The sequence below is a fragment of the Peromyscus eremicus genome, chromosome 4, assembly GCF_949786415.1.
Source record: "Peromyscus eremicus chromosome 4, PerEre_H2_v1, whole genome shotgun sequence".
Lineage (NCBI taxonomy): Eukaryota > Metazoa > Chordata > Mammalia > Rodentia > Cricetidae > Peromyscus > Peromyscus eremicus.
In genome coordinates, this window is record NC_081419.1 from 120061910 (window position 1) to 120074378 (window position 12469).

Here is a 12469-nt window from a genome sequence, read left to right on the forward strand (position 1 = left end):
CTCCTGACATATTTGGGGCCATTCTTCTCCTTTGTTGCTATTTAGCTCGCGACCCGCGGGTAATCCCCGCGCGGGAGGGGGGCGCACATTGTCGTGCTGATGGACGGGCCCATTTGGCGGCTCCGCGCCCCCCGGAGGAGATACACAAAGCCCAGGCACGTGCGCCTCCCCATAGAGGAGCAGCAGACCGTGAAGGGAGGCGGGGCCGGGCGTGTGCCTGGGCCAGGCGGGGCGGCGGCGCCGGGCGCGGCGGGGCGGGGCGGCCGAGGGGCGCGCGCTGGGGCCCCGCGCCCTCAGGTACATCTGCCGCACCTACCGGGCGACCCTTGAGTCCCGGCTCCCTTTTTGCCGCTCTGTCGCCCTCCCACCCTCCCGGGCGGAGGAGCTGCGGACGCTCTGATTGGCTCCGGGGGAAGCGGGAGGCGAGAACAATGGCCCCCTCCCCCCGTTAAAAGGGAGCGGCGCCCGGGCCCGGGGACAGGGACGCGCGTGCGGGGCGCAGAGCCGGGCCAGCCGCTGCCGGCGCAACGCGAGTCTCGAAGCCGCCTAGTGCAGGCGATGGGCTGGGGGCACTGAGGGCCATCAGGGCCGAGCACGGAGGTGGGACTCAGCCAGTGCGTTGCCCTTGCACCGCGCCAACATGCCCCGCGGGTTCCTGGTGAAGCGCAGCAAGAAGTCCACGCCCGTGTCCTACCGGGTTCGGGGCGGCGAGGACGGTGACCGCGCGCTGCTGCTGTCACCCGGCTGCGGGGGCGCCCGCGCCGAGCCCCCGGTGCCAAGCCCCGGGCCACTGCCGCCACCTCCGCCGCCGGCGCTCGCGGAGCGCGCCCATGCAGCGCTCGCCGCCGCGCTCGCCTGCGCGCCAGGCCCGCCGCCACCCCCTCCGGGCCCGCGGGCCGCGCACTTCGGCAACCCAGAGGCTGCTCACCCCGCACCTCTCTACAGCCCCACGCGGCCGGTGAGCCGCGAGCATGAGAAGCACAAGTACTTCGAGCGCAGCTTCAACCTCGGCTCGCCGGTGTCAGCCGAGTCCTTCCCTACGCCCGCCGCGCTGCTCGCAGGGGGAGGCGGCGGCGCGAACGGCGCTGGCGGCGGCGGCACCTGCGGCGGAGACGCGCTACTCTTCGCGCCTGCCGAGCTCAAGATGGGCACCGCGTTCTCCGCCGGCGCCGAGGCGGCACGGGGTCCCGGGCCTGGTCCCCCACTGTCCCCCGCCGCTGCCCTGCGGCCCCCGGGCAAGCGGCCCGCGCCCCCCGCCACTCTGGCTGCAGAGCCACCCGCCAAGGCAGTCAAGGCCCCGAGCGCCAAAAAGCCCAAGGCCATCCGCAAGTTACACTTCGAGGATGAGGTGACCACGTCGCCGGTGCTGGGGCTCAAGATCAAGGAGGGCCCGGTGGAGGCTCCGCGGGGCCGTGCGGGGGGTGCAACCCGGCCGCTGGGCGAGTTCATCTGCCAGCTGTGCAAGGAGGAGTACGCCGACCCGTTCGCGCTGGCGCAGCACAAGTGCTCGCGCATCGTGCGCGTGGAGTACCGCTGCCCCGAGTGCGCCAAGGTCTTCAGCTGCCCGGCCAACCTGGCCTCGCACCGTCGCTGGCACAAACCACGGCCCGCGCCTGCCACAACCCGTGCGCCGGAGCCGGAAGCCGCTACCAGGGCCGAGGCGCGCGAGGCTGCGGGCGGCGGCAGCGATCGGGACACGCCGAGCCCCGGCGGCGTTTCCGAGTCAGGCTCCGAGGACGGGCTCTACGAGTGCCACCACTGCGCCAAGAAGTTCCGTCGCCAGGCCTATCTGCGCAAGCACCTGCTGGCACATCACCAGGCGCTGCAGGCCAAAGGCGCGCCGCCGCCGCCGCCGCCACCGCCACCGCCTCCCGCCGAGGACATACTGGCTTTCTATGCGGGGCCCGACGAAAAGACGCCCCAGGAGGCCGCGGGCGACGGCGAGGCGGCCGGCGTACTGGGCCTGAGTGCGGCCGCCGAATGCCACCTGTGCCCAGTGTGCGGGGAGACCTTCCCCAGCAAGGGCGCCCAGGAGCGCCACCTGCGCCTGCTGCACGCTGCCCAGGTGTTCCCCTGCAAGTACTGCCCGGCTACCTTCTACAGCTCCCCGGGTCTTACGCGGCACATCAACAAGTGCCACCCGTCTGAGAATAGACAGGTGATCCTCCTTCAGGTGCCCGTGCGTCCAGCCTGCTAGAGTGCGCCCTCGGTCCCGGCCCCCAGAACTGTGCCTTCACTTGGAGACCCACAAAGAGAGCGCGCCCCCATGCCTGCGCTGGGGTGCCCCCATCCCCATCCCGGGGTAAAAGTGTCGTCTTCGCTTCTCTCGGTGTGGCGTGATGGTAACCCTGGTCCTCTCGCTGTGACTCCTTTTGGACCCTACCCCCTTTGCGTTGTGTACCCCCACCCATGGAGCAACAGGAGTCCGTCTCTTTCTGTACAGGGGAGAAAAAAAAAAGCTGTATGCGTTTGTCTCGTGGTTGGAAGCCTCCCCTTGAGGGGCGAAGCTGTTTTTCTTGCTAGTATTCGCTGTGTTCATGGTCTAGAAAATGCGGTTTGCTCTGCCTACCAATCTCTGCTCTCAATGTCTGTAGCATTGTACGGGTTGTTTTGGGTGAATCTTGAGGAATAAATGCCTTTATATTTCACAGGCTGTAAATTGAACTTCCCACACGATTAGCTTTATTATGGCTTGTGAACTGCTGGAGTCTGGCTTTACCTTTTTGTATGTGAACAAATCAAATTGCTTACAAAAGAGTTTTCTTTAGTATAGCCACAAATGCCTTGACCTGTTGTCTGTTGGGGATTGTTTTGGGGGGGGGGAGGGAGAGGAGTTTTCACGAGATGCTGTAGTAACTGCCTCAATATTTCACGGAAGAGGTTCTGGTTTGATCATCTTTGTTGAGGTAGGACTATATGAGTTCCCTTTACATGTATATGTTGATTTATGCGTAATTGTTATTTATTCTTTATTTATTTATATTAATTATGAAGATTACGTTATTATTTGATTGCTGATTCTTTTTTGATTTGTTTTGTGAGCTTTCCCCCTGCCACTTTTGACATTTCACTGTGCATTTTAGGAAAGAACCTTTTTAGTAAAGGGGTCTGCTGAGAGTTTTAACTTTTCTATCTATCTGAGGGAATTACAGACAACGTACCATTTTATTCTGCTTGAGGGGCCCCAAGGCCCTTGTACAACGACAGCTCTTACTTTTAAATGCAATCTCTTTTCTACATACATTATTTTCTTAATTGTTAGCTATTTATAGAAAGCTTCAATAGAACTGTTTCAACTGTATAAATATTTACTATTCAAATAAAATATTTTCAAAGTCAAAATATTGTGGTCTTATTTTCCTATCACATAGTTCCTTCCAAAGAGGATCTAAAATGGATTTTAAACGGTGGTTTTTACTGATTTCTAAAAAGCGCCTGTGTTTCTATGGTTAGGGAAGATATCCCCTCTCATAAGAGTTGGGGATTTTTCACAGCTGAACCTGTATTAGACTCTGCCCTTTCTGACAGAAATGTACTAGAAAGAGCTAGAGCAAGCCCTAGCAGCCGGTCAGAGGGGCATAACCAAGCCCTCAATAGACTCTGCCCCTTTCACCAGCAGATAAAGGGATACCACTTTTATTTAACATACTCTTCACTTGTCTATAATTTGGAGTTTTAGGTGATAGCCATTCCCCAAAGTGGGAGAGACTATTATTATCATTAGTATTATTATTAAGGATCAAGTAGAAAAAAGAAATTTACTCATGCGCATAGCACAAGTTAAGCAACTGAGTTTGGAGAAAGGGCTCTAAAATAAGTTTCCAGTCAGGTGAGCCATCTATTGAGTGCATGAGCAGGGGTGGGGTGGGGGGAGGACACACACCATCTGTTTGGGGTATTAAATTTAATAACAGGCAATTACAATGTTTTCCGTTATTTGTCACTCAGCTCTTTGAAGAATGGTTCTGCTGATCACCCACAGTATTCTGAAAAGTGCGAACAAGGAGCGAGCGTAGCCACGTTTCACCTATGAGTGTGCCCTTCATTTTGTGAAGCTCTCCTATGTTTTTTCCTAATGCCCATCAGGTCTTCCAACCACATTTGCCTGCCAAAGAGGTCTACACTGTGGAGATCTTCCTAAGAGAACTTTGATGAGTGTGCAGGGAATGAGGAATTCAGAATTAAATATAGGACCTTGGAAGATTTCCCTCTGAACCACACACCATCCACGCTACAGGGCAGTGCATGTATGCTCAGTGGCAGTAGGACTTTTTTTTCTTTTTTTTAATAAACATGAAATCTGGCCCCACTCAACAAGTCCAGACCTGTCTCAGGAACAGTGGCTGCATCTGTGTCGGACTCGCTGGTTTTGTCTTTGACCACAGGGTGGGAATTCACCTCTACTCACCTATATACATGCAGATGTGACTTACTTGTTCATGAATGGTTCTCTGTCTCCTGGGGAGATGTATTTCAGCTGAACAAACACACTACTTCTCCAGAATAAAAACTAAGATTCTGTGTATGTTTATGCGCTTCTGAGTGAAGCTGCATAGTAAACAGAGATGATTGAAGTGGACCCTTGAAGTACAGAGGAAGAGTGTTGGGCGACAAATTCTCAAGCAATACAAGTTAGCATAATATTCTGCAATGAGGAAGTTGGGCTTCCCCTTTCCATGCTTCCTTGTAGAGCGGGAAATACACTCTTCTTGATACTGATGCAAAGGCTGTTGACAGGCTGTGTGTTCGGAGGTCACTCCAATATCGGGAGGTCATTGGAAGCCAGTTCACGATTTCCTACCTTATACTACAGTACAGGCTTGATGGTGGAAGGATTGGGGGTTAGGTTGAGCAACCTGGCTCTGAGGGAGGGTTCAAAAGCAGGACAAATAAAGGAAATGTTAGCCTAGCTCTTTATCTATGTTAGATGGGGCAAAACAAAAGAGCAAGAGGGTGTTCTGGACTGCTTAGGACCCTAAATGAGTCGGTGCCTGGAACAGCGGAGAGGCACTGCGTTGACCTCTTTCCTCACAGTCATCCTTGTCCCGGGGGCCACCCATCACTCACCAGCTTCACTTCTCTGAGACTGGAACAGTGGGAGCTCTAAGGGGGGCGAGGGGGAGTGGTGGTGTGCTGAGCGGGAACACGGACTGTGCTGGGAAGGTCTGCTGTAGGGAGTTTTTCCCAAACACCGAGGTTATAAGTCTTTCCTTCCTTCTGGGTAGCACCATGGACAGAGGAAATCACACCTACCAGAAGCCCAGAAAGCTAGTCTGTTTCAATCTAGAAGGAGGCTGGCTGGACTCCAACCCTGAACACACAGTGACACTTGGGGGCGTGCTAAGTGCCTTGCGGAGACCTGGGTGCCCACATTTGCACAGGGCAATGCTACAGTTGAATGTTGCCTGGTGTGTCGGGGTTGGTTGGGGGGGCACTGCTGGAGAGGGTGCAACACTTCTCATCTGGCCCTATTTGCTCTGCTGCTGGTACCCAGAACCCTGGCCCAGTGCCTTGCCTTCCCCCCCTCAGTTGACCCATCCCATCTTTTTTTTTTTTTTTTTAACTTCATTCTATAGCTTTCCACAGAGTCAAACCAGACAAAGCAGAAGAGCCTCTTAATCCAACTAAATAGATAATTCTGGAGGAATTCTGGCACCGTTAGTCCAACAAAGGACAAAAGGGGTCTCTAGTGAGGGTTGGTCAGACTCTGTAGCATTAGTCCATGTCGCTTGGATCCCACTAGGCTCTTTATCTTTGCCTGTCAACCTCAGATATTCTTAGTGATAGATACCACAGGTGGGGGCGGGGACATAAACACCATGGGGCATCTCAGGGGGCATTCCGAAGTCTGAGAGACAAAAGACAGCACAGACCCCAGAGGGATCCAGTGTTCTTCACACTGGAGGCAACCGCACTGTCCCAACTGCTGTTCCCCTAGGACATGTAGAATTTGCTACAAATCTGCAGCCTCTGGCAGGCTTAGTTTGAACAAAAGTTGCTGACCTCAAATAATTTTCTGGCATGTGTCACCGTTAGCTTCTTGTGGGGCCAGGTTAAAATAAAAAAGACATCGCATAGGTAGAGGAAGCTGTAATGTTTGGTGGTTGAAGCTACGAACTGTGGGATTTTCAGAACAGTAAGGAAGCAGAGCTGTAGAGAGAAACCACGGGATGAAAGAACTTACAGAATTAACAATGATTCTGATTCTATTTGATCAGCAAGATGGCGTGATAGTGGCTTATAGACTTCAGACTTTAACTCTAAATCTGTGTTCTAATAAAATAACTCAAAAAATAGCAGTCTGAAGAGGAAGAGAAAGAGAGAGAAGCCAAATGTACTGTCTTCTTCTAAGAAATCCTGTCTTCTTCTAAGGTTGCTAAGGAAATAGTAGATCAGTAATTTTCAACATCCTCACCCTCTGCAACTGACTACAGGTTTTGATTCACTGAGGCAATTGGCCAGGCAAGAGGGTTTTCTGAAGAGAAACAAGTTCTGGTGTTTTGCTTTTGTTTTTAAACATGTTCTTTATGAGGAACCACAGGGAGAAGTTACTTGGAATCAGACAAAATACTGAAAGCAACAGGGTCCATGGAAAGGTGTCCCCAGCAAGGGACCCAGGATAGACCTTTGGAGTGAGGGAAATTGGTTCCTCATAGGGGTGAGAGAGAAAAAAGTTCTGGCTTGCAGAGTTACCATTCACAATTTTTCTGGATTTTTTTTTTATCATCCCAATTTAGATTTTATTATCCTAATAAAGGCCCTAGCCTGGTGTGTTTCTCCAAATCAGAGAACAAACTGAGCACATGATTTAAAGTCAGTTAGCATATTTTAATGAACCCAAACATTCACCCCTTCATCTCTTAAGCCCCAAGTGTCTGTCATCCTTTGTCTACCAGATACTTTTATTGTGGGCATGCTGCCTGTGGAACATGGGGCTATCCAGGCTGTACACACTTCCTTCTGCATGGTGAACAGATGGGTTATGGGGTGAACACATTCATGCTTGTCTTGTTTGAAGATTTCTGTGCTGTGTGGTCTCCCTGGTGGCATTTCCACACAAAGCATTAGTGTTTCCGTTTTCAGCTTTTGATTTCTTTTGTTTCCATTAACTCATTGCAACAAGCCCACACTAGAGGGACAAGCCATTCCAAACTGCAGTGAAACTTCTAGAATGTTCATGGCAGTAGGAACACCCTCAAAGGCCTGTGAAGAGCCTGTGTTGCAGGCACATTACAGTCATACCCTGCCACACCAGCAATGCCTCCACAGTCCTCATTCAGTTTACCACTGTACTGCCCTGCTCTCAGACATTCACGGTTCCTTCCATTTGGCTTGAGCTCATAGGCCGCGCATAACATAGCAGGGAGATAACACCGGAAACTTCAACCTTAATTCATCGCTCTCCTCTTTCACTCATCAAAGAAGGCCTTTCATTGAGTGCAACATCTGCTTCGTCCCTGCTATACACAGCCAGAGCCCCAGTGCAATGTCCTCTTCGCAAATACCACAGCCAGATGACAGTCACACCTGAGGCTGACAGAATGAACATTGTAAGCCAAGATGCTATTGTGTGTCAAATCTGATAGGGCACAGGGAGGTGTCAGTGCATGGAAGAGCAGAGTTCAGAGAAAGGCTCTTTCTACTGGAGAAAGAAAAATTAGGCTACAGTTTCCGGAGTACAAAGACTAGAAAGGGTGGGAGACTTGGGCTAAAATACACATGTTCAGGGTTGCCATTTAAAAGCTTGTCCCATCAACTTATCTGTGGCTCTTTTTCTTTTGCGGTCTATGTGAAACAAACCATTGCCATTCTAGAATATAGATGCAAAGAGGCAGTTTCCCACAAAATAGAAAACTGCCTTCCAGTTGATTTTACTAGTATTGCTCATGTTCGCCCCCTCCATCATGGTTGCTTTCGGCAATATAAACACTACTCTGACTCCTATCAATCATTACAGACATCTAAACAGAAGAGCAAGTGTGATAGTTTGAAAGAAAACGGCCTCCAAACCGAGTGGCACTATTAGAGGATGTGGCCTTGTTGGAGGAGGTGTGTCACTCTGGGGGCAGGCTTTGAGGTCTCCTTTCTCAAGCTTCACTCAGTGTGACAGTCACTTGACTTGCCTGCCAAATGTAGGACTCTCAGCTCCAGCACCACATCTGCCTACATGCTGCTATGCTTCTCACCATGATGATAATGGACTGAACCTCTGAAACTGTAAGTGAGCCACCCGAATTAAATGTTTTTCTCATAAGTGTTGCAATGGTCATGGTGTATCTCTTCACAGCAATAGAATCCTAACTAAGATAGCAAGGTTGTCCATTACTTGAAAGGGTTTCTTACTTATACAAATGACCTGACATTAGCTGGTGAAATAACAACTTGGGCTCTTTTTTGAAGTCAAAAATAAAAACTTCATATGTAGTTCAACTTAACATTTCAAGGAATTTGGGTAACTACTCACTTATTAGCTTAGAAGTTGATTCAAAGACAGAAGATAACTTTGAGTTAGCATTCACTTGCTTCAAAATGGTGTTAATTTAATAGCAACCAACATCTTCTTGGCAGTTGCTGATCTCTTTTAATTGTGTAAGTATTTGAGGATATGGACATTTAGGTTAGTGTCCAAAGGTCAAAACTGGAGAAAGGCTGCCAATCATTATTTTTATACAAGTTCTCTGACCCAGAGTCACAAGCATATCAATGATGATGATGATGATGATGATGATGATGATGATATGGTTTGAATATGCCTTCAAAGTTCATATGACAGAAATGTAATACTATGCTGGAAATAGAATATCCAATACAAGTGTTTGGAGGTGGAGCCTAATCAGAGTCATCAAGGTCATGATGGCTGTGACCTCATGGATGGATTAGTGTTGTTAATGCAGAAGGTAAGGTAGTGATAAGTGTGCCTTGGGCCCATCATGCTCTTCCTCACTTGCTCTCTACCTTCAGTGGGATGATATAGTAGGAAGGCTCTTGGAATTCCCAAGGGAACAGAGACTTTGGAGGATCCATAATCTGTAAGGCAATAAACACCTATTCATTATAAACCAACCAACCTGTGGTATTTTGTCACAGCAACACAAAACAGATGAAGAGGGGAAACCACAATAAACAGGTTGTAGGCTCATTATTTGCATTTTTCAGGGCTTTGCTGACCACAGACTCACTGCATCAGCATCATGTGGGAGCCAGTTTGAAGAGCAGACAGAACTGCAGACCTCATCTCGGACCTACCACTGCATTAAAATCCAAATGTTAACAAGATGCAAGGAAGTCTGTGTGGACGTTGATATTGATGGGTTTAGAGTGAACTGTTGCCCACAGACTGAGTCATCCTGGTTTGGACAAATGGTAGGTTTGAACTAAGAGCTAGTGTTTGGAAATCTTAACGAGGGACCACTAGCTCCAACTAATGATGCATCTGTAACTGTATTAGCAGCTTAACTTCAGTTTGGCCTAGTCTGAGGCCTGCCTGAGCAACTCATTGAGTTCTCGCAGGTACTCTACAAGGTTTCATTAATCCACATCTGTGGAACACATGGGGACATAGGAAGCCCTACAAGAGACAGGCTTATAGCTGACCATACTAGTGCAAAGAGAACAATCCAAGGTGGCAAAGATTCTGGTATGGGAGAATTCATATGGATGGTGAAATGCATTCTGTCCTCTTGCCAGGGGACTAGGACAGGCACAGTTCTAGTCCTCAATCAGGAGTCAGATGACTTCTCTCCCACCTGGTGAGAGAAACACTGTCTCCTGTATCAAACACAGGAGAAACTTATTTCTAAAAATCGTGCAAACGCAAGTATCTGATATTCATGAAAAAATCAGATACATTCAATACTCCAACCACAACAAAGGCTCTCCCACTTGCATAACACCAAACCTGTAGATTCTGCTTTGCTTTAATAGGCTGCAGATGCAAAGTATAAGAGAGAGAGAAATAGATGGTGGCATTTTAAGCCACAGCATGGTGGGAAAATCACTCTGAGCTGGCTTTCTATGCTCCCTTCTATCTGGTTCTTTACTTTCCATTTCGGTTCTAAGAACTCTTGGTGTGGAAATCACTCATTGTTATACGCCTGCAGGCAAGTTAACAGGCCATCCCAGAACCATGACAACCGATGTGAATGAGGGAAGGAAAAAATATCCCTGAACAATTTAGTCTGAAGGGCAGCAGAGGGATACAGACACATTTCTGCCCAATACATGGAACCAAGTCCAAACTCTGACACTTATGATCTAGAAACTTGTTTATTTGCTCGATTCAGGGTTTTGCATGTATCCTAGGCTGGCCCTGAACTTATAGGAATCCTCTTGCCTCAGCCTCTGAAGTACTGGAGTTACAGTCTTGTAACACCACACCTGGCTAGAAACTTTAAAGAAAATATTACATTGTATAGGTCAGTTTGTTGTTACTGTGACAAATATCTGAGAACAACCATTTGACAGAAGTGAGTAGTTTTTGTTTTTGTTTTTGTTTTTGTTTTTTTTTTTTTTTTTGGCTCCTGATTTCAGAGGTTTTAGTCCATGAGGCAGATAATCAAGGATGATGGGAATGATTAAACAACCTGCTTACCTTATGGTAGCCAGGAAGCAGAGACAGGGAGAGAGAGAGGTGTGGGTAAAACATTCTTCAAAGACATGGTTCCTCCAGTGACCTATATCCTCTAACTATGCCCTACTTCTAAAAGGTTCTACCACCTCCCCAAGTACAGCTTGGGGAATCAAGCCTTCAACACATGAGCCTATAGAAGACATGGCATATTCAAATCAGTGTCAGAATGCTTGCCTAGCAAGCATGAGGCTCTGTATTTGATTTCCAGCATAATTGCCCCCTACCCCAAACAAGAATTAAACTTTATGCTTCAAAGAGCATGTCACAACTGTAGCTTCTGGAATTTTCCTTTGTCTTTCAATGTGGAGGGATTTTTACAAGCTCATATATAAAGGAACACCATTCCTTCTCTGGCATGTTATACCTATTGAGGTTCCATGGGATGAGAGTACAAATGCCTTAACATCTTGTCTCTACCATTAAGAGCTGTGGGCTTTACACTAGTTATCAGTCTTCTCTCTGATCATTTTATTATTGATAAAATGAGGAAAAGGTAGCATTCACATGTATTTACATTGATTATATTTTTTACTTGTACTATACCTTTTGAATACCCTTTCTGTGCTCAATCTCCCACTTAATGAGCCCAGCCTTCCCAAGTCAAAACTTGCAAATTTTCCTTCCCAGCCTCCCTTGCAGCGAGGCTTTGCTAGAAGGTTATAGAAAATGGATTGGACATGAACACCAATGTTAAACTATGAGGAGTCAGGCTACCTTTAGATTAACAATGCCTGATTTCTAATCAGACAAACCATGAGACATAGATCCATAAGAGGGATGCCAAGGAGGTGGTATCAAGTTTAGGTATCACATGTTGGGAGAGACAGAAAAAGAAGTGGCCATCATAAGGTTCAGTATTATGAAATGACCTGTCTAGTAAGACCATTTGAGTATTCCTGAATATTTTAGCCCCAACATCTTACTATCTGACCCTCCTAGACACAAAGTGAGGTAACTAGGAGCCTTTAATGATGCATCTACTTCATCTGGCTAAAGTATATTGAGCTGTCTGTGACTAAGTACTTCCCAGGGCTCTTGTTAAGATTAAATGAGTTAGTTGTCTATGGCCATCCCTTGAATGTGTCCAATCTTGTCTGATCTCAGAGGCTAGTGAGGTTGGGCTTGGATAGTACTTTTCTGAAATATTAAATGAGTTATTCAGGTCAAGTGCTAGCAAGAACAATAGTTTTGCTCTTTTGAGGTTTTTTTTTTTAATTACAAGTTTCACATAATACTAATTCACTTGGTACATGTTTTAAAATATTTCTTCAAATTCCTTTACATATGTCCCATTGTGAAACAAATTCTGTACCCATCCTTTTCCCTATAAGACTGAATGGGTCTCTGTGAATGCTTCTTTAAAATACAGTAGAAGTAACACCAAGAAATCACTAAGTGTGACTTCTATGTGAGGTTAGGAATGGCCATGCATCTTCTGCCCGTGTCTGTCTTGGTCTCAATCTTCACACCATGAGAAAGCCCAAGTCAGACTACGCTGAGGTCTCATTCAAGATTGAGAATCAACCCCAGACATGAGAGGGAACAGGACTCCAGCTCCTTTCGCCCCCTTGACAGGTAAAAATGGCCTAGATGGGCTCACTCACTCCCTGGAGCCCTGAATAAGAAAAGTAACACAATGGCTGTTGTTTTATAACACTGAGCTTTAGAGATTATTCATTATATAATAAATAACCTGGCATTTTTAGCATTCTTTTTGGCTTTTCAGAACACTTGATGTGAACTTTTCTATTTGGTCTTCACCTCACCCTGTGTAGGAAGTAGCATGATTCATCATCACTTTGTGTGTGATGACATGATGTTGACCACTTCACCCTAGAT

General features: G+C 48.0%; 1 protein-coding gene across 1 annotated transcript; it reads left to right on the forward strand.

The window, feature by feature from the left end:
* The first annotated feature begins 640 nt into the window (after positions 1–640).
* Insm1 (INSM transcriptional repressor 1) lies at positions 641–2197 on the forward strand. Its single transcript, XM_059259630.1, has one exon. It carries the CDS (start codon positions 641–643, stop codon positions 2195–2197), a length of 1557 nt encoding a protein of 518 aa, XP_059115613.1.
* The last annotated feature ends 10272 nt before the right edge of the window (positions 2198–12469 follow it).

Coding starts and splice junctions, on each gene's coding strand:
- Insm1 (XM_059259630.1), top strand. CDS start 641: ATGCCCCGCGGGTTCCTGGTGAAGCGCAGCAAGAAGTCCACGCCCGTG.